Source organism: Echeneis naucrates, chromosome 23, assembly GCF_900963305.1.
Source record: "Echeneis naucrates chromosome 23, fEcheNa1.1, whole genome shotgun sequence".
Classification (NCBI taxonomy): Eukaryota; Metazoa; Chordata; class Actinopteri; order Carangiformes; family Echeneidae; genus Echeneis; species Echeneis naucrates.
In genome coordinates this window covers 16,040,375-16,062,928 of record NC_042533.1, presented here as the reverse complement: position 1 = coordinate 16,062,928, position 22,554 = coordinate 16,040,375, and the positions used below count along the sequence as shown (strand labels likewise).

Below are 22,554 nucleotides of genomic sequence, written 5' to 3'. Positions count from 1 at the left end.
ATTCTGCTAATCCGCTAATCAAACAAGGCGGCAACCAGCAATGTCCTCTAACGCTCTCTCTTCCTCCTTCTCCCCTTCCTCTCCTCTCTTGTTCTGTGTGTTTCATGTGTAACTATTCTTCTGCCTCCTTTTATGATAGCACCTCTTGTCATTAATGCAGGATGATGGTAGAAATGTAGGTGAAAATTAGCGAGTTAGAGTCATGGTTCCACACCTTAGCTAGCCCAGCTTATGCTAATGTAGCAAGTACAGGATGACCTAGTACAGTTCCTACAGCAGCCGAGAGTGTTTCCTCCCCACCAGTGGCTCCCGAGCAGCCGGGATCCAGCCAGGGCAGCTGGATGACTGTCCGGGACAAGACGCATAGTCGTAGGCAGCAGCCCCCAGTTCACATCTCCAGCAGGTTCTCCCCACTCAAAGACACACCCGCTGAAAAGCCGACACCAGTGATTGCTGATTCTGTTCTGAGGAACGTGAAGTTAGTGACAACGGTGGCCATAGTTAGGTGTATCCCAGGGCCAGAGCAGGCGACATCCAGTCTTATCGGAAACTGCTGGCTAAGGGTAAATGTAAATATGCTAATATTGTAATTCACGTTGGCAGTAACGACACCTGACTTTGTCAGTCGGAAGTCAGAAAATTAATTTCAAATCAGTCTGTACTTTTGCTAAAACGATGTTGGACACTGTAGTTTTCTCTGACCCCCTCCAAAATCAGACCAGTGATGACATGTACCTCGCATGTCGTCATTTAACCGCTGGCTGTCAAGGTGGTGTCCCGAAAACAATGTGGAAGGCTTTCTGGGGGAGACCTGTCTGATTAGGAGAGATGTTGTCCCCTGACCACCTAAATTTAGAAGAGTTATGAAACCCAAATTAAACAGAAGAGGAGCTAAAAACAAAAGCTTCAGTGAAATCAAAACAGCCACAAATTCGATCTCAAATAACACTACAATTAAATGTGGACTGTTGAATATTTGATCACTATCATCAAAATCTCTACTAGTTAATGATCTCGAAACTGATCATCATATTGATTTATTTTGCATAAGTGAAATCTGGCTGCAGCAGGATGTATGTCAGTATTAATTAAGCTACACCCCCCACTCATGTTAATTTTCACATCCCTTGTACCACAGGTCGAGGATGGGGGTGGCTGCAATATTTCAGTCAAATCAGATTCAAATAAAATCAGATTTATTTGTATAGCGCCAAATCATAACAAAGTTACATCAAGGCACTTTACATATAGAGCAGGTCTAGACCAAACTCTTTATAAATTTATTTAAAGAGACCCAACAGATCCCCCGATGAGCAAGCACTTGGCAACAGTGGCAAGGAAAAACTTCCTTTAAGAGGCAGAAACCTCGAGCAGAACCAGGCTGAGTGGGGGCGGCCATCTGCCTCGACCGGTTGGGTTGAGAGAGAGAGAGAGAGAGAGAGAGAGAGAGAGAGACAGGCAGGCAGGCATTGGAGGGGGGGGGGTGTAGGCAGGAACATGTTGTTGCATGAAGTTCATGGAGTTGAGCTGTAATACAGAATTCATGCTATATGGGACCAGCAGGTGTTGCAGGAACATGGGATGGAGATGAGTCACCACCTGCAGGATGAGGACAGGGAGAGAGAGGAGAGGAACTGGGAGAGACAGAGACTTTGGCAGAACATGGTTAGTAAATGCAGTATAAATGCTTAGAACTGGGTGAAATTCCCCCAGCAGCCTAGGCCTATAGCAGCATACCTAAAGAGTAGAGGACTTTTTAACTGTACGCTCTGTCATACAGGAAAGTTTTAAGCCTGGTCTTGAAAGTTACTAAAGAGTCCGCCCCCCGGACCGATGCTGGGAGTTGGTTCCATAGAAGAGGAGCCTGATAACTGAACGATCTGCCTCCAGATTTACTCTTGGAGACTCTAGGAACCACAAGTAAACCTCCATCTAGAGAGCGGAGTGGCCTGCTAGGACAGTAAGGAACTATGAGCTCTCTGAGATACGATGGAGCTTGGCCATTAAGAGCTTTATACGTTAAAAGAAGGATTTTGAATTCTACTCTATATTTTACTGGCAGCCAATGAAGAGCAGCTAACACGGGAGAGATGTGATCTCTTTTCCTAGTTCCTGTTAATATTCGTGCAGCAGCGTTCTGAATTAACTGAAGGCCTTTTAGAGATTTGTTTGGACATGCAGATAGTAATGAGTTACAGTAGTCCAGCCTAGAAGTTACAAATGCATGGACTAGTTTTTCTGCATCATCCTGAGAGAGGATGTTTCTGATTTTCCTAATGTTTCTCAGGTGGAAGAAAGCTGCCCGACTAACTTGTTTTATGTGAGGGACAAAGGACATGTCCTGGTCAAAAATTACTCCAAGGTTTCTTACAGTGGAGCTGGAGGCCAAAGTAATGCCGTCCAAACTGATGAGATGATTAATTAGTATTTTTCTGAGGTGCTTAGGACCGAGTACAGTAACTTCTGTTTTGTCAGAGTTGAGAAGTAAAAAATTTCCAGTCATCCAGACTTTTATGTCTTCAAGACATGCCTGCAGTCTGACTATCTGACTGACTTCATTTGGCTTCATTGATAGGTACAGCTGAGTATCGTCTGCGTAGCAGTGGAAATTGATGCTGTGTTTCCTGATAATGTTGCCTAGAGGAAGCAGATAAAGCGTAAAGAGGATTGGTCCAAGTACCGAACCCTGCGGGACTCCATGACTGACTACAGTACATGAGGAGGAGCTGTTGTTTACATGAACAAACTGATGTCTATCTGATAAGTAGGATTTGAACCACTTTAGTGCAGTTCCTTTAATTCCAATTTCATGTTCCAGTCTCTGTAGTAAAATATTATGATCTATGGTGTCGAATGCAGCACTAAGATCTAGAAGGAGAGGTATGGAGGCTGATCCATTGTCTGAGGCCATTAGAATGTCATTGGAGACTTTAACCAGCGCTGTTTCTGTGCTATGATGGGCTCTAAATCCTGACTGAAACTCTTCAAACAAACTGTTCCCCTCCAGATGCTCGTGTAGTTGTTTTGCTACAGCTTTCTCAATGATTTTAGAAATAAATGGAAGGTTCGATATGGGTCTATAGTTTGCCAAAACATCTGGATCAAGATTAGGCTTTTTAAGCTGGGGTTTGATGACCGCAGTCTTAAGTGCCTGAGGTACATAACCCAGAAATAAAGTCAGATTAACCAAATCTAGAATGAACGGCTCAATTACATAAAAGATCTCTTTAAAGAGGCTAGTTGGTACTGGGTCTAATAGACAGGTTGACGGTCTGGATGATGAAACTATAGAAGCTAGCTCTGAGAGATTTAGAGGTGAGAATGATTCCAGATGTAAAAGAGGCGCCGCAGCTGATTCAGCAGTTGCCGTCTTCAGAAGGGGATTTTTATCTAACGTAGGCAAGAGCTGATAAATTATTTCTCTGATCGTGAGAATTTTGTCTGAAAAAAAACTAATAAAATCATTACTGCTTAGAGCTAAGGGGATCACTGGTTCAACTGAGCTATGGCTCTCTGTCAGCCTGGCTACAGTGCTGAAGAGAAACCTGGGGTTGTTCTTGTTTTCTTCTATGAGTGCTGAGTAATATGAACTTCTAGCACTGCGGAGAGCTTTTTTATACGTTTTTAGGCTGTCTTTCCAGGCTCTGTGAGACTCTTCTGACTTACTGGAACGCCAGTTTCTTTCTAATTTCCTTGATGTCTGCTTCAAGGTACGGATTTGGTAACTATACCAGGGAGCCATCCTCCTCAGATTGAATACTTTCTTTTTGAGAGGGGCAGCATTATCAAGATTCGAACGCAGTGTGGCCATAGTGCTAGTCACAAGGTCATCAACCTGCGTATGGGAGAAATCCTCATTTAAATTTAGATTTAGATATGGCATTGTTGGGAATGATGACCAAATGTTCTCTTTAAATTTAGCCACAGCAGCTTCAGATAAACATCTTCTATAGCTGAATTTATTCCTCAATGCTGTGGAGCCCATTAAAGTAAACTCAAATGTAATAAGGTAATGGTCAGACAGGAGAGAATTTTGGGGAAGAATTGTTAGCTTGTCAATTTCAATGCCATAAGTTAGAACAAGATCAAGGATATGATTGTAAAAGTGAGTGGGTTCATTCACATGCTGGGAAAAGCCAATTGAGTCTAGTAGGGAAAGAAACCCAGAACTAAGGCTGTCGCTTTCTACATCAACATGTATATTGAAATCTCACAGAATAATGATTTTATCTGTACTAAGTACTAACTCTGATATAAACTCAGAAAACTCTGATAGGAATTCTGAGTACGGACCAGGTGGACGGTATACTGTAACTAACAGAACTGGTTTTTCACCTTTCCAGTCCGAGTGGGAGAGACTAAGAGTGAGGCTTTCAAAAGACCTGCAGCCAGATTTTGGTCTGGGGTTGATTAATAGGCTTGACTGAAATATTGCAGCCACCCCACCTCCTCGACCTGTGGTACGAGGGATATGAAAGTTAACATGAGTTGGGGGTGTAGCTTCATTAATGCTAACATACTCATCCTGCTGCAGCCACGTTTCCGTTATACAAAATAAATCAATATGGTGATCAGCTATGAGATCGTTAACTAGTAGAGATTTTGATGATAATGATCGAATGTTCAACAGTCCACATTTGATCGCAGTGTTATTTGAGACTAAATTTGTGGCTGTTTTAATTACAGTTAGGTTTTTGTTTTTAGCTCCTGTTCTGTTTAATTTGGGTTTTTTAACTTTTCTAAATTTAGGTGGTCGGGGGACAGACACAGTTTCTATAGACCTAAACATAGACAGAGACTCTATTCTATTCTCGGCAGTTGACCGCTCTGACTGAGGCGCAGAGGAGCGTGTTAAACTGCGGCTCTGCCTCCTGGTCTCGACCCGGGATTGTCAGGGTTTTGGATTTCTAATAAAATCGGCCATATTCCTAGAAATGAGAGCGGCCCCGTCCACAGTGGGATGGATGGGGATCAGCCAGCGGTTAAATGACGACATGCGGCTGTACAGTGTCCGACTTCATTTTAGCAAAAGTACACACCGATTCCACATTAATTTTTGTAACTTCCGACTGGCGAAGTTCAAAACAACATCAACAAAAACAAAGCAATAAATTGACTGAGTTTTGTTTGTATTACCAGAAAGGGTTGTATTTAAAAATACTGTTGAAATCCTGCTGTAAAATAACAGCAACCATTTACAGTGTAGACACTCACAAACACCTTCTACACTGTGTGCTTTTATTGAAACACTTAAAATAAATATCAGAAAAGAGTTGTCATTCCAACATAGACATGAAACTGTCTGCCTGATGCTGATGCTGACATTTCGTGCTGGGGCATCTCCACTCAGGGTTAACACCACTCCACACACTCCATGCCCTATATGTTCATAGTTAAAGCCACCCAGATTCGGCCCAAGGAAAACTCTCAGAAGTCCATAGCACAATTCCTCAGTTTGTACAGGAACTATTCCAGTGCAGCTGATAAGGAAAAAAAGACCCTATTCCATCCTGAGGCCATGCTCCATTCATTCATGTGCAAACTAGCAGCTTTTTTGAAACATCACAAAAAATATTCATAAAAACCTTTTTTGTCCACAACACAGACCAACAATGTATTGATCCCACAAACAATGATAGGTGCTTAGTGCATTAAATGTCAGTAAATGTTTTGATTACCTGCCGATTAATTACTTTTGGAAAACAGTGCCCTAGAAATTCCCCTGTATATCCCCTGTAAAATAGACAAAAACCCAACCAATAACAGCAACGCTGCTCTGTTTGGATTTAATTGTTCACCCTGAACATAAAATGAAGTGTATGACAGAATATTGTTCAGAAGAAGTTGGGTAGGCTTTATACATTTGTTTATCCTGATGTCACATGGTCACACACAAAGGATGGAGTTTACAGAATCCCAATTTAAAGGGACAACTGATGCCATTGTTCTGGTGAAGCAGCTAATCCATAAATTGAGACTTCTTGTGCCAGTTTGTTTTTATGTCCCAATTACAGCACTAATTCACTCAGTGCAATTTAAACTTCTGTTAGCTCATTCACCACACTGATCATTTCTAAATGTGTTTACATCAAAGTAAATATTTCACCATAATATGAATAAATGAGAATAAAATCTTAGCTAAATTAATTTACTGCTTGTCCCAGTGTTTTAAACCACTAGATTCCTGAAGTCATGTGAAAGCAGCAAATTTAGTATCCCAATGAAGAACATGAGATATGTTGAAAGCTCTGCAAACACCCTACGGACACACACAGTCTGTGCTTCCACAGGTTGACCTACTAACTAATTCAGTGTTTCTGTTTATCCAGAGGCGGCATAGTGGCATAGTGATTAACGCTGTTTCCTCACACTAAGAGGCCTTTATGTGCGGAGGTTGCATGTTGTTCCTGTGTCTTCGAGGATTTCCTCTGGGCACTCCGGTTTCCTCCCATTGTCCAAAGATATGCACGTTTAGGTTGATTGGTGAATCTAAATTGCCCGCAGTTCTGATTCTGAGTGGTTGTTTGTCTCTTTCTCTCTCTCACCCTGCAATGGACCTGTCCTCAACTAGTGTGAGCAGGGATTGGCTCCAGCATCCCCTGCGACCTGGAAATACATAAACTGTCGAAGATGAATGAATGAATGTTAATCCACAGGCTGCAAGCTGAAGCCCAAGTCTGGAGGATTAGAAAGATGAAGGCTCCACTGCCTTGAGTAGCAGAGATTCATCATCTCCACAGTCACCTTTATAATTTTCTGCAAGGAGCCAGGTATGGTCCAGAACTCCACCAACATAACCTTTAATATCATCGTATCAGGTCAGTGATCACTCACTTTCTTCCTGTGGTTAATTTTTTTCTAGTCCCCATCACATGCGCATGGACACAAATTAAAATCCTAATTTGCATGGCAATAGTTGATTTATGTCTGTGGGGCCAAAGACATCGCACCAGGAAAAAGGTTTCACAGCATGTTTAAAGAACTTTTCATATCTTTTTACCTCCATCCTTGGCAGTTCATATGAACATTATCAAAGTCAATGTGTTGTTTGGAAATCACAGTGCTATTGTATGTTAATGCCACCCAGAATATAAGCATACTAGAAAAAAAACCAAACATTTGTATTAATTAATTTTTCTGTCTTTTTGCTGCTCAGCTCATTCTGACAGGTGTATCTCTTTCAAAGCAGGACAGATCTGATCCTTCTGACCTCTCCACACACACACACAGATATACTAACCCTACTCCTTCCTGTTTGTTTGAAAAGAGCAGCAGCAATTATATATTTGGAGAAAAAAGAAACAGGTTGAGCTTTCAGAGTTATCTTTCAAAATATTCAGAAATCAGACAGTGTGATATAAAACCAGTTGACCTGGAAATTGGGAAGGCAATCTGACAACTGTTGATATGATTGGAAAATTGGAGAGACCAGTGTAAAGTGTCTGGGGTTTATAATGAAATTGTGAAATAGAAATTGAACAGTCTTTCAGAGCCATAGTTGCAGGGTGATCCTGAATTTTCACATGAAACAGTGAAACATTTTTCTTTGGTTGTTCATTAATAAATATTAGATTAGATTGGAAATATGCAGCAGGTGGAGGTGAACCCCCACCCACCCTCGGATTAAAGGTCAATGCCTTTGACCAGTGAAGATTCCAGTGTGATGGGGAAGTCGCGCAGTGTTTCCAGGTTTCTGATGAGGGCACTGACAGTGCTGCTGTCTCTGAGGAGTGCAGTGTCTTCATACATCTGTTGTACTACTGGGCACTCCACCAGCAGAGGGAGCCACTTAGGCAGGAGGTAGTCCCTACACAAAAAAAACAAAAAAACAAAAAAAAAAAAAACAGTGGATGATCTTTGAACTATGATTAAAATTTTGATTCATCTTCACTGTCACTGACCACAATAGGAAATATAAAAAAGATAAATACGAAAAGCTATGTTTTGAAAATAACAATATATTAACAATAACAATATATAGAACAATATGCACATATGTGTACATGAAATCTACTGGACAAGCTTTTATTTATCAATTATCTTGTCTAAAGAAAAATACACAGACCACCTATACCATTATGATCACTGGCCTATGGTCCCCCTTTATTCCTCCAGACTAGGTCTAGGTCTTTTAGATTCTGAAGGTGAGCTATGGTATCTGACACTAGGATGACAGCACAAGATCCTTAAAGTCCTCAAAGGTGTGCGCGTATGTGTGTGTGTGTGTGTGTGTGTGTGTGTGTGTGTGTGTGTGTGTGTGTGTGTGTGTGGGAGGGAGGGGGGCGTTCAGTGAATCGGACATGTTTGTCCAGCACATACTGCCAACACCTGCACATTAAGTCAACATCTCAGTGTTGTTCCGCAAACCATTCCTCGGACCAGTTGCATTTTCCTGCTGAAAGAGACCACTGCCATTATACAATATTGTTTCAATCATTAATTCATGAATTCTGTATGACAGCATCATCTCCATGAACTTCCTGCAGCATCATGTTCCTGCCTACACCTGTTTGAATATCCCCCTCTCCTGCTCTCATTCTCACCCTACACTTCACTCCCCTGTGCCCCTCTCTCCCTCTCTCTCTCTCGCTCTCTCTCTCTCTCTCTCTCTCTCTCACTCTCATCCCAACCGGTCAAGGCAGATGGCCGCCCCCCTTGAGCCTGGTTCTGCCTGAAGTTGCGCACATCAGGTTCTGCTGGAGGCTACAGCGAGCCTCCCTACCCTACAATGTAGGCACAGTGTTGATTTAACACATGACCATCAACCAGGCAATACACAGAGGTTGCCTTGGTAACACGTAAAACTCAAGGGACGCTCTCCTTTCAGTTTGCTGATTTGGTAATTGGTCCCTGATGACAGGCTGGTGTCCTGAGATGTACTATTTGTAGTAGATATTTCTGATTATTAATAATTAGTCCCCTTAATTATTAATATTGATCACCAATAACCAAATTGCCCATACTAGTGCACAACAGGAGTTACCATGGACAACCTAACTGGTCTGAAGCTACACAACCCCTTACACAACAAACTATAATGCTCCTTGTGTTCTGAGACCTTTCTCTTGGAATCAGCATGCGCTTATTCAGCAGTTTGAGTTACTACAGATCTAGTGTTGGATTTTGTCTCACAAGCCAGCCTTTTTTCACCACAACTTTCAATGACCCTTGGCCACCCATGGCCCCAGCCTTGATTCATCAGTCCTTCCTTGGATCTTTTTTGATAGGTATTGATCACTCATATCACACCATTTTATCAGCTTTGCCACATCCACATCGGGACAAGATGTTCACTTGCTGCCAATGTGAAACTAAGAGGTGCTCATCCAGATAATCAATGTTATATATTTTTACCTGTCAGTGGTCATACGTTTTTGCCTGATATGTGTGTGTTCCTCTCTGTTTCACTAGCAACTAATATAGGTCACATGCCTCTTCCTCCAGACGGTGGGAGTAATGCACCTATAAGCCACCACAAAAATATATGAAAAAGCCAGCTGACCTGGTTCCAAGGCAGACCAACAGCTGGAACTTCCCATCTTTGCCAATACTCCTGGAGGTAGAGTTTATGGCATTGATGTAGTGACACAGTGACTGACAGGTCATCCCAAGAGGCCCCTGGAAGTCCCCCATCTGGTCAGCAGACTCCATGGAGGCACCAGCCTTCTCTACATAAGGAGGAGAGTGTTTTATAGAGGAGACAGAAATACAGAAAGCCTTAGACCATGGTTTTTGAATCCTGTTACACTCATCAAGAACCAAATCAAATAGTTAAGTTTTGTGCTGAAACGCCACACTCACCCACAAAGTCCCAAATGAACATTGTCTTCTGGAAGAGGCGAGCAGACTTGAAACCGTGATGAAAGAATTGCTCCAGTGCCGCTACCAAACTGTTTTCTCCACACAATAGCACTGTTAGGCTACCCCTCTGCACCGACAAAATCAGGGGACACACATCAGCATGTTTAACATCAGACAAGGCTGAAGTGAAATATAATCACGTCAAACAGACAAATAAAAGAGGGTGGGATTAGAGATGACTCATAATTCTTTCCAAAAAAGCGTCCAAAATACTGAAATAAATGCAGTCTATACATGACTGAACAAAAGATGGAGGACAACCCCAAGTACAGCCCAAGCTCAAAAATTAGTGGGCAAGGGCCATCACCTCTTCAGTGAAGATGGAAACAAGTATAGCAGCAAAGAGATGTGTGTTCAGTAGTGGTGTAGGAGCAAAAGTGTGATTGCCTGTGTGCTGCTAATCGCATTGTTAGAAGAGGTTTTGATAGCACTATTATTGGATGACAAAGGGACAACATGTGACTCACAATTCATCAGATAATTTTATTTCAGCAGCTCTGAGATTGATGCACTGCTATTAAACTGGGGCAACCATGGTGGAGGCAATTTAGCACATAATTTTTGGAGAGCGTCAGTATTGAACCTCACATTAAATGTGAGCGGAAAAAAACTGCAGTGTGAATTCATTGTAGTCTAGTTAAAAGCCTCCTCCAGCACACAAGACTTTGAAATGTTCCCAATTGAAGTAGCCTCAGCCATTACTTAAACATCTGTTTCTGCATCTGCGGCAGTGGAGCAGCCATGAACTGAACCGCAATGAGCAGTCAGTCTTAGGATTGGAACCAAGCCTCAGCGATTCTTCAAGTGAATCGGATAGTTCACTGACCTCTTTCTCTGGCTTGTGGAAGTGTTTGATGATGTTGCTCACTGCCTCCCCAACAGCCTCCTGAATTTGGGCCGAATTTGGTTCTGGGGAGAGAAACACAAAATTGCATGATTTTCACTACAACAACTTTTCACTGGATAGTTGTTTAATATTTAGATAGCAGGGTTTTAACCAGGTTTTAAGAGGATTTTGGGCAGGTTAAACAGTGTTTTATAGTCTGATTTAAGTTTTATTTAATTATTTAATTCTGCCCCATAATTTCAGTGCATTTGTGGCCATTTTAATTAATTACAGCAGAATTTAATTATTTTCTTATAGTTTCTTCTTAAATGTATGAAATGATTCAATAATAATACTTTTTTTATTATTAAAATACAGTGGTGACACTTTCAGGCCTGCATCAAATGCTTAAGTTACATTTCTCCCCAAGAGTTCCCCCTTAATCTGATGAGAGCCAGATACTGACTGGATCCTCGCCCAGACATGGATGTGATACTGATGCGTCTGATTTGAGATGGTGAACGCTGCAGTGGGGGTGTATAGCAGCCTCTCCGAGGATCCTCCTCTCCACAGGGCACCACCAGCTCACCAATAAGTACCCTCTCCAGGCTGCCATCATCCACACCCTTCCCAAGCCACCGACCGCATGGGAACCTGGAGAAAAAAGAAAGTATGTTGTGTTGTTCTTCTTGTCCTGTTGAAAGACTTCACACTAACGTCAGTCATTGTAAAGAGTGATTACAGGTGAGAAACTGTGGACTGAAAACCTATGGCCTCCACTCACCTGTATGTATGTCCTGTGATTTCATTACGCACCATGACACAGTCCACCAGCCATTTAGCCAGGAGACCAGCATTATCGTGACCCAGCTGCACTGTGGTCAGCTTCCCTAGGTTCTGACACTACACAAAAAACAGAAAAAAAAAAAAAACACACACAGGGGAGAGAAAGGTATTTTAAACAAAATTCCAACAGCAATATTAAATCCTGCTCCAAACAGCTCCTTTACAGCACTTCTACTGCTCACGCTGTTTTACTATTGCAGTCTATTACACTACTATTACACTCTGGAAATTAATGCTTTCCATAAATGCATAGATTGTAGACTGTAAAGACTACAGACTGTATAAATTTTAGACTGTATGGATGTAATGAATGTAAAGACCATAGTGTATAAAAACTGTAAATACTTTATAGACTGTATGGATGCACTAATTACATAAACTTTAGGAATACAGAATGCCTAGATGGTGTAGTTATATAAATTATATCGACTGCATGAATGTATATTTTGGCAAGACAGTGCACACTGTTAACTCTACATACTGAAACAGCGCTGGTTAAAGTCTCCAATGACATTCTAATGGCCTCAGACAATGGATCAGCCTCCATACTTCTCCTTCTAGATCTTAGTGCTGCATTCAACACCATAGATCATAATATTTTACTACAGAGACTGGAACATGAAATTGGAATTAAAGGAACTGCACTAAGGTGGTTCAAATCCTACTTATCAGATAGACATCAGTTTGTTCATGTTAACAACAGCTCCTCCTCATGTACTGTAGTCAGTCATGGAGTTTGGTACTTGGACCAATCTTCTTTACGCTTTATCTGTTTCCTCTAGGCAACATTACAGCTATGCAGACAACACTTGGTTGTACCTATCAATGAAGCCAAATGAAGTCACTCAGATAGTCACACTGTGGACATGTCTTGAAGACATAAAAGTCTGGATGACTGAAAAGATTTTACTTCTCAACTCTGGCAAAACAGAAGTTATTGTACTCGGCCCTAAGCACCTCAGAAAAATACTATCAAATCATCTCATCAGTCTGGACGGCATTACTTTGGCTTCCAGCTCCACTGTAAGAAACCTTGGAGCAATTTTTGACCAGGACATGTCCTTTGTCCCTCACATAAAACAAGTTAGTCGGGCAGCTTTCTTCCACCTGAGAAACATGAGGGAAATCAGAAACATCCTTTCTCAGGATGATGCAGAAAAACTGCTCCATGCATTTGTAACTTCTAGGCTGGACTACTGTAACTCATTACTATCTGGATGTCCAAACAAATCTCTAAAAGGCCTTCAGTTAATTCAGAACACTGCTGCACGAATATTAACAGGAACTAGGAAAAGAGATCATATCTCTCCTGTGTTAGCTGCTCTTCATTGGCTGCCAGTAAAATATAGAGTAGAATTTAAAATCCTTCTGTTAACATATAAAGTTCTCAATGGCCAAGCTCCATCATATCACAGAGAGCTCATAGTTCCTTACTGTCCTAGCAGGCCACTCCGCTCTCTAGATGGAGGTTTACTTGTGGTTCCTAGCGTCTCCAAGAATAAATCTGGAGGCAGATCTTTCAGTTATCAGGCTCCTCTTCTATGGAACCAACTTCCAGTATCGGTCCGGGGGGTGGACTCTTTAGCAATTTTCAAGACCAGGCTTAAAACTTTCCTGTATGACAGAGTTTATAGTTAAAAAGTTAAAGTCCTCTACTCTTTAGCTATGCTGCTTTCGGCCTAGGCTACTGGGGGAAGGACTGAGCTTCTCTCTCTCTCTCTCTCTCTCTCTCTCTGTCTGTCTCTCCGTGTCACCCTCTCTCCCCCTCTCCCTCTTTCTCTCTCCCTCCCTCTTGCTCGCTCTCCCTTCCTCCCCCCTTGCATGCGCTGATAAGAACCATCCTTCTTAAAAAACAGTTTCACCCAGTTCTACGTATTTATACTGTATTTACTAACCATGTTCTGCCAAAGTCTCTGTCTCTCCCAGTTCCTCTTCTCTCTCTCCCTGTCCTCATCCTGCAGGTGGTGACTCATCGCCATCCCATGTTCCTGCAACACCTGCTGGTCCTATATTTCATGAATTCTGTACTACAGCTCAACTCCATGAACTTCATGCAGCAACATGTTCTTGCCTAAACCCCCCCCCCCAGCCTGAGGTTTCTGCCTCTTAAAGGAAGTTTTTCCTTGCCACTGTTGCCAAGTGCTTACTCATCGGGGTAAAGTGCTAACTTTGTTATGATTTGGCCCTATACAAATAAATCTGATTTGATTTGATTTGATTGTAAAGACCTTACAAATACAAGTTATAGTATTAACTTTATAGACTGTGACGATATAAAAAGTTTGCCTAAACCTGTCGATACTAAAATGACTAAAGTTTTTAGACATTTCAGTAGGTTTTGTCTAATTTTATTATTTAGATTTTATTATCCTGTTGATTTAATGGAAACAGACATGAGACAAAGTTCAACGAGCTCCTTTTCAAAAATTCTATAGCAGGATGAACTGCACAAGGGCTCATGGCAGTGTGCTTCATTACAGCTAAACAAAAAGTAATATTGAGTCAGGGGTGTTGAGCGGGGTCTCTGAACAAGGCAGATATGTGTGTGTGAGGCCTAAGAGCAGACTGAGGGAGATGAAACATTAATGATAGACCAAAAAAACAAACAAATAAACAAAGAAAAAACATGACAAAACTAAAGAAAATCATCCATCATGCAAAGAAACACGAAATATCACCAACAGTGCAAATAGACAGACAGGGAACACGAATGTGAATGTCACATTCTCGCTCATTGCACCCTGTGCTTCTGGTATGGTTTAATGGCACATGAGCGGAAAATTAGCACCATCTTGAGGCGCTTAATTATTAAATATATATTCAATGGCCACATTTAAATGAGAATCTATTGACATTTGCATCATGGATTTAGAGGTTTTGTCACTGAGCTCAGAAGTTTATTGCAACTTCTTTTATTTAGCATTTTGATTTTGAACAGGGGTGGTTTTCTTTTAATAAAAACAAGATCATTACAGTTGGGGAATCTTTTGGGTCTCTTTAAATCATTTTATAAAGGGTTTGGTCTAGACCTGCTCTATATGTAAAGTGTCTTGATGTAACTTTGTTATGATTTGGCGCTTTGCAAATAAATCTGATTTGATTTGATTTACAGTGTTGGTCCTGCTGCTTTTCATTGAATATTTCAATTCAGTTCTAATCAATTCATTCACTGCATTATTTTAGAGTCAGACTCTTTGAATGGACCAGATCTTTACTCTCATGTTTTGTGGACTTGAAGAAGGTGTACAACTGGGTTCCCCGGGATATATTGTGGGAGGTGCTGCAGGAGTATGGGGTGAAGGGGTCTCTGCTGAGGGCCATCCAATCTCTGTATTCCTAAAGCGAGAGCTGTGTCCGGGTTCTCAGCAATAAGTCGAACTTGTTTCAGGAGGGGGTTGGCCTCCGCCAGGACTGCACTTTGTCACAAATCCTGTTTGTGATTTTCATGGACAGGATATTGAGGTGTAGTCGTAGGGGAGGAGGGCTGCAGTTCGGGGAGCTGAGGGTTACATCCCTGCTTTTTGTGGATGATGTGGTCCTATTGGCTCCTTCGGTCTGTGACTTCCAGTGCTCACTGGACAGGTTTGCAGCCAAGTGTGAAGCGGCTGGGATGAGGATCAGCACCCCTAAATCGGAGGCCATGGTTCTTAGCAGGAAACCAGTGGCATGCGTACTCCAGGTAAGAAATGAGTCCTTACCCTAAGTGAAGGAGTTTAAGTATCTCGGGGTCTTGTTCACGAGTGAGGGTAAGATGGAGCATGAGATTGGCCGGCTAATCGGAGCAGCAGAGGCGGTGTTGCGTTCACTCTACCACACTGTTGTGATGAAGAGGGAGCTGAGCCAGAAGGCAAAGCTCTCTAGTTACTGGTCAGTCTTTGTTCCTACCCTCACCTTTGGTCATGAGCGATGGGTCATGACTGAAAGAAAGAGATCGCGGGTAGAAGCGGCCAAAATGGGTTTCCTCAGCAGGGTGGCTAGAGTCTACCTTAGAGATAGGGTGAGAAGTTCGGCCATCCAGGAGGGACTCAGAGTAGAGCCGCTGCTCCTTAGCGTGGAAAGGAGCCAGTTGAGGTGGTTTGGGCATCTGATAAGAATGCCTCCGGGATGCCTCCCAAGGGAGGTTTTTCTGGCATATCCAGCTGGGAGGAGGCCACGGGGGAGGGCGAGGACCAGGTGGGGAGATTATATCTCCACACTGGCCTGGGAGCGCCTTGGGATCCCCCGTCAGAGCTGGCTGATGTGGCCGGGGAAAAGGAAGTTTGGGGTTATCTGCTGGAGCTGTTACCCCCGTGACCCGGCCCCGGATAAGCGGATGAAGATGAAGATGATGACGATGATGATTATTTGAATGTACTGTTTCAGGACACCTTACATTGCAATGAAAAGTAAATTGAATACTCAACTATTTTTAAAAGCAAGCACTCCTGTACTTTTACTCAAGTCATAGTTTAACTTAGCTACTTTCACTTGTATGGGAGTAACATTTGACCAGGGGGCTCTGTACAAATACTTGAGCTGTGTACTTTGTCCACCACTGGGCTCATACTATAACAGTGGTATATAATGATCAGACAAAGGGAATTAAATTGTTAATTGCAATTATTTTTATGGTAATTAATTGTCAACAAATATTTCATGTTCATGACAGCCCTATATATAACTATTCTTTTCCATTCAAAATTTCATAAGAGGGTGTATTTTTATATCTTATATATTGTAAATTTTGGGCAGCACGCCAAAATAGTGGTTAGCGCTGTTGCTCCAGAATGTCTATTTCTCTTTGTCTTTGTCTTTGTCTTGTTTGCGATGGAAAGGGGATCGGTCCAAGGTGTACCCCGCTCTCGCCCAGTATGAGCTGGGATTGGCTGCAGCAAGCCCCCGCAACCCAGAAATGGATGGATGGAATGGAAGGAAGTGGTTGAAGATGAATGAATGCATATGAATATTGTAAATTTTTCAGATGACGTGTGACATGATTCTGCACATCTGAATCATATTAATCACGATTTGATTCTGCACAGTGAGCTGTGAGGTGCACAAAAGCACACAACTGACACAAAATTCCACACCAAATTATAGCTACATGAACACATGCTACTTACATCAAAAGTCATCTCCAGAACATTCTTTGGGATCTGCATGATGCCTGAGTCTCCCAGCTCTCCTGACACACACACCCAGGGGTTGGATGTGGTCATAGCATTGCTCAGCTTCTTGATGGGGATGATGACAACTCGGTATGGGATCACTGCAGGGACAAATTTGTAAGTGTATATAGGACACAGTTGTAAATTGTGTTCATTTTATGATGCTCAGGTGTTCTATGTGCAAAAACCGATGTTTTTATGTAGAATATACTCGATTGATTATAATGTTCGACAAAGTGGATGGAAAAACTATTGCAGTCTTTCAACATGAACATCTGGATGACTTTTCCTCTGGTGATTTTTGGAATTTTACATCAGTATGTTACGTCAGAGTGTGGTGTGACTCAGAGGTAAACTCACTGATGGTGGTGAAGACACTAGTGAAGCAGAAGTAGTCAACGGCATTGAGTGATAGCAGGTGGAAGAGGAACTGCTCTTTCTCCTCCTCACAGCGCAGGAAAGCATAACGCTTGTACAGATTTCTGTGGATGGAGTACAGGCCATGTTGAAAAACAGAGCCATTTAATGTTCTATCAGTTGATTATCTCTTCAATGCAGCCAGGTCATATGGTTGCAGCATTGATAACTTAAGATGCAAGACTTCAATTTCAGACTCAACTGCACAATAAATTAATCTTCTCTTGTCCTTCTCTACACAGTCTGCATCCATAGCACTCAATTCTGTCACACTCCCTGTTCCATGTGCAGGAACTCTGGTCAGTCAGGATGGGTTGGTTTTGGTGGTAAAGTCATGTTTTAATTACTATCAGCTTTGGTAACATAAGAAAAACCAACAGGTTAATCTACCAATTCCAAATATTCTGAAGCAGCTCAAAGTGTTCTGAAGGCATCCTCAGTTGTTCAAAAGGACACTGGAGATGTTCTGAGTCAGTTTCTAATTCTCTCAATGCAGCACTAGGTTATGTCTATAGCAACTCAGCTGGAAAGATTTTTGTTGCATTGAAGAGTTCATAGTACTTTTCATTGGTATTAGGAAGATGAACAAGACCCTCACCCATGGCACTGCTGAACATCCTCTGGCCATTCTCACCTAAAGTGGAGTCTATCCATTTTAAAGGTGCTCATTGCTGCCCCTGGGCCTGACCAAGTAAAATACAACCACTACACCGACACTGGGCAGGTGAACAACAGTGAGAAAAGAGGCCACAGCCATTTAACAGTTACAGTCACCTCCACTGTGATCAAGTGAGCTTTGATGTCAGCTGTAGATCAAGTGTAATCATATAAATCTGACGCTTTCTTTTCAAAATATAATGCTGAGTTTCTGTCTGTTATTATTGGTTTACATTGGTTTTGTATGTATGTGGTAACCCACTTGGTTAAGGCTTGTTGGGACAGTAGCCGTTTGAGGTGTTGAGAGAGTAACTTCTTCTCCAGGGACAGACGGATCCAAGCCCGAGCTCGGCCCACATCTGTTTTGATCTCAGACATGCTCTGGATATGCCTGAAGAGACAGGGCTGGTTGAAGACACCAAAAACATCCATCTTCACCAGTCAGTGAAGTCAGTCAGTCACCAGTCTTCACTGTTCATTGTTTTTTTTCTGAGACTTAAGGAGGATTTTTTTTTTTCTACATTTACATACATTCTACATTTAATGCATATATTCACAGAGAATTTTGTTTATAAAACAATATAATCATAGGTCAAAACAGTACAACAAAGGGCAATCACAGTGGTGAACATGAAAAAGAACTACTGTCTCTCCTCTTTTTTCCTTATATAATTTCTTCCCCCTGCTACCACCTTTTTCCCCTTCTACTCTTTTTTTCTTCTGGTACACAGCAGTTTTCTCTCAAAAGGTCAAATTGTCCTTGTTAACATTAGCCAATTTCTAAATTTTATACTGAATCAGTCCTTCCTTCATAGGGTTAGGCTGCTATTTTACCATACTTGCAACAAAACAGTTGGAAGGTCAGAAGAAAATGTATAGCTAAAAAAAAACTTAAACATGCTTTCATTTTTAAGCAAAAGTACAAGAGGAACTGCTCCTATCACAGAGATCTATTTTGTCACATGGTAAAAGTGGAATAAACTTGTGTGAGTTCGCTGTTTGGACATTATGACTAAATGTGGGAAAGTCAGTTGGATGGTTCAGGAATAAAATGAGAGAGCCAGATTATCAAAACAATCTAGAGGACCAGTTTTGGCCCTTACCTGCCAGCTACTGGATACCATACCACATTATCTAAGAGGGAGTTGTGTATTTGCAATGTCAACAACAGTATGTACCTCATATCTTGAATGAGAGTGACACAGAGGCCTGGCATTGATAAGCAGCAGTCAGACTTCCTTCTCTCAGCAACATGTGGTGCTGCTGAGGAAATATACATGATGCATGTATTCTCAGCAATATGTGTAAGACAGAAACACAGTGTCAGTGTGGATGTGTGTATTACTTGGTGACTCGGCATGCGACTGCTGTTCCGCCTTCTCCTCCCGGGCCTGATAGAGCAGAAGATGGGACCACAGGGCTGACTTCCCCTGGGAGATCAGAATACACAGAACACAGGACAACAAGAAATATTGACAGAAGATGAGAGTGCGTGCCATCAGTTATTAGGTGGTGACCTCAGCATCAACATATTGACACTTGACATTTGCTGACGTTAAAGTACTCATTTACAATGATGCTGAGTAAATATAAAGGAGTAAAACAGAGTTTCATGAGGCAGTACAGTGTATATAGTGAAATACAACACACTGTAGTAATAAATTGTATGAAGTGACTATATCAGGAACAGGAACAAAGGACAGAGCCTTGAGGGACACCTTGTGCAATTTGGAGAAACTCTGTGAGTGCGTGTGTATACTGACCTGTTTGACCTGTAGCCCGTGGCTCCAGATCCTCTCCAGTAGGTCACACAGACTGGCAATTAGAGTGTTCTCTTCTAAGCCAGTTATGTTGGCTTCCCCATGACCCAGTTCCACAGCCTCATGGCCCATCTTCTCAACCAACATACGCTTAGTCTGTACATAAACACACACATAAGTGGGACTGTTTTGTTTATATACAAATATGTACAAGGCAGTCAAGTAAATATAATAGTAATTTAATACTAGAGCCAAAAGTAATGTCTATTTTACCTTCATGCGACACTCCTTGAGCAAGCCCTCAACAAACTTCCAGTTGGTTTGTGCAATGACAGCTGGAGACAGATCGGACAGTTTAGGTTGTCTCAGGTTCTTCCCCAGGCTGCGGGCCTCCTGCATGTACCTCTGAATTTCACAAACAAAGACAGAGAGAAAACATACTTTGACCAGGCCTTAACATCAAAGATACCTGAACCTGAACCTTGCACTGATAAAGATATGACACACTGACCTTGAGCCAGAGACCTATTGGTTGTCGATGTGTTTTGCCGTTGATATTGAGTCATTAAACTGTGATGAGTATGACAAAACCCTTACAGACCTCATTCACCTCCTGAAACTTTAAATTGAACCCTTTTGAGTAGAATTAGAAATATTTCAACTGAAACAGTTTGTTGTCATCAGGATGAAAATTGTATAAAAAAAAAGCTCTCAGTAATGCCAGATGGTCTACTCAATTGAATTACTGAACTACTACAAAGAAAGCTGTAACAATTATACAGGAGGAGCACACTGCAGACTTTGTAGAAATTGTAGGCTTGACGACTGCAGCAGGCTGCACCCCTTCCTACTATCCTGCTGTCAACCATCCAGTCTCTCAGACACAAAACGGATGAACTGGAGGCATGGGTTAAGGGGAGACCTGGCATCAAAGACACTTGTGTTCTTGCCTTTTCAGAAACTTGTTTGGGCGAGTTGGATCTGTACGAGGATAGGTGGTCATTTCTCGGATAGATATCATTTTGTACATGTACAGTACAGTAGTTTGTACAGTAGCGCGTCCTCACGTACTATTGCTAATTATGGGGTCCCAAAGGGTTTGGTACTTTGACCAATCCTGCAGGTAAAATTCTGAATAAAATTAAAAATCCTTCTGTTAACATATGAAGATCTTAATGACCAAGCTCCATCATATCTCAGAGAGATCATAGTTCCTTACTGTCCTAGTAGGCCACTCTGCTCTCTAAATGGGGATTTACTTGTGATTCCTAGAGTCTCCAAGAGTAAATCAGGAGGCAGATCTTTCAGTTATCAGGCTCCTCTTCTAAGGAACCAACTTCCAGTATTGGTCCTGGGAGCGGACACTAGCAATTTTCAAGACCAGGCTTAAAACCTTTAAGACAGAGCTTATAGTTAAAACTTATTTAGTCTTCAGCTATGTTACTATAGGCCTAGACTCCCATAACTCTCTAATAATAATAATATCTGGGATTTATATAGTGCTTTTCTGAGTACTTAAAGACGCTTTAAAGGTGCAGGTGGGGGGGGGGCCTAGGGGTCTAAGGTAAGAAAAAGCAACAACTTTATTAGGAGAACATTGAAAATGGAAAAGTACAATAAGACAAAATCAATAAAAACAATAAAAACAAGAATTGATACAAGGTCAGCTAAGAAATACTACTGTAAACAGATGGGTTTTCATTGATGTCTTGAAGGTCGGGAGGGAGGGGGCTTCTTTGATGCATTTGGGGAATTTGTTCCAGAGGGTGGGGGCGGCCACAGAGAAGGCCGTGTCACTCCAGGTTCAGCGATTGGCCTTTGCAGCCTAGGAGGTCGGAGAGTAAGGGGGGCACCAGGTTGTGCAGTGCTTTGTAGGTGATGAAGAGTATTTTGAAGTGGATTCATTGTTTGATAGGTAGCCAGTGGAGGTTATGGAGGACTGTGGTGATGTGGTCTCTGGAGTGGGTGCTGGTGAGGAGCCGGATGGCAGAGTTTTTATTGGAGTTTGCTGAGAGTTTTGGAGGTGATACCACGGAGTAAGCTGTTGCAGTAATCTAAACGGGAGGAGAGACGGAGGAGTAGTGGGCAATGCGTGCGCTATTGAGGGCATCTCTGTATTGTTGTTGGTGTGATTTGTAGATATCTGAGTGAATAGTGAGACCGGTTTTCTTTGTGAGCCGTTCAAGCGGCCAGCCCTTGGCTTTGAGGTGGTGGAGGTGGTCAGTTTAGCAGGGGGCAGAGTGGGTGTAGAAGACGGATTTGGTTTTTATGGGGGCAAGCTGGTTAATGCAGGAGGATAGTGTGAAGTTGAAGCTGCTTACCAGTTCAGTGAGGGAGGGGTCCTGAGGGGGGGGGTGTAATTGGGGATGTTGTCATTCAGTAAGGTGGGGAAAGACGAGGGGTGGATGGATTTCATGTTCTGGAAATTTATGGAGCGCTGTTGCTTGATGAGGGGGGTGGAGATGTCAATGTCCAGGGTGAGGGCCAGGTGGTCAGAGATGGCATTGGTGAAGTTGAAGCTGGTGAGGTTATTGATAGTTATTACAGTGGTGCAGATCAGGTCCAGGGTGTGACCTTTTTCTTTGGTGGGGAAAGCTATGTGTTGAGTGATGTTGAAGTAGTTCAGGATGTCCAGGAATTCAGCGGCATTTTTGCAGGAGTTTTTGATGTGAAGATTGAAGTCGCCCAGTAATAGTACAAATGGCGATATGGCACAGAGTTGAGTGAGGAATTCATAAAGGTCGGAAAGGAATGCAGGGTTGGGCTTGGGGGGGCGATAGATGACTGCAGTAACCAGCGGTTTGGGGCCAGGGAGTCACCCAGGGGGTGGAGATGGTTATAGGAGTGGCTTTGAAGTGTTGGTGGTATATTGTGGCTATACTACCAGCATGACCGGCACGTGGTTTGTCCATGTAGGCAGTATCCAGGAGGAGTAGCTTTATTTAGTAAAATGTATTCTTGTGGTTTTTGCCTGGTTTTGGTTATACAGAAAAAGTGTTATTGTCCGTTACAAAGTCACTGAGTATTGAGCCTTTTTTAT

The 22,554-nt window shown here is 42.2% G+C and overlaps 1 protein-coding gene across 10 annotated transcripts in view; it reads right to left on the bottom strand.

Moving 5' to 3' along the window:
* Positions 1-5,217: 5,217 nt before the first annotated feature.
* LOC115036785 (DENN domain-containing protein 5B-like) overlaps positions 5,218-22,554 on the bottom strand; it is a 53,176-nt gene continuing 35,839 nt past the window's right edge. For 3 of the 10 annotated variants that reach the window (XM_029495129.1, XM_029495132.1, XM_029495136.1), the window contains 13 exons: positions 19,788-19,919; positions 19,518-19,670; positions 19,100-19,184; positions 18,933-19,017; positions 18,017-18,145; positions 17,041-17,162; positions 16,636-16,781; positions 11,472-11,590; positions 11,154-11,341; positions 10,688-10,770; positions 9,802-9,928; positions 9,503-9,668; positions 5,218-7,807 (listed from right to left, as the gene is read on the bottom strand). In XM_029495129.1, coding sequence (XP_029350989.1) covers positions 7,624-7,807; positions 9,503-9,668; positions 9,802-9,928; positions 10,688-10,770; positions 11,154-11,341; positions 11,472-11,590; positions 16,636-16,781; positions 17,041-17,162; positions 18,017-18,145; positions 18,933-19,017; positions 19,100-19,184; positions 19,518-19,670; positions 19,788-19,919 — 1,719 coding nt within the window. In that variant the 3' untranslated portion in view covers positions 5,218-7,623. Of the gene's footprint in view, positions 7,808-9,502; positions 9,669-9,801; positions 9,929-10,687; positions 10,771-11,043; positions 11,083-11,153; positions 11,342-11,471; positions 11,593-14,058; positions 14,099-16,635; positions 16,782-17,040; positions 17,163-18,016; positions 18,160-18,932; positions 19,018-19,099; positions 19,185-19,517; positions 19,671-19,787; positions 19,920-22,554 lie in introns of those variants that run through there. The other 7 variants (XM_029495131.1, XM_029495134.1, XM_029495133.1 and 4 more) reach the window with 5 other exon arrangements.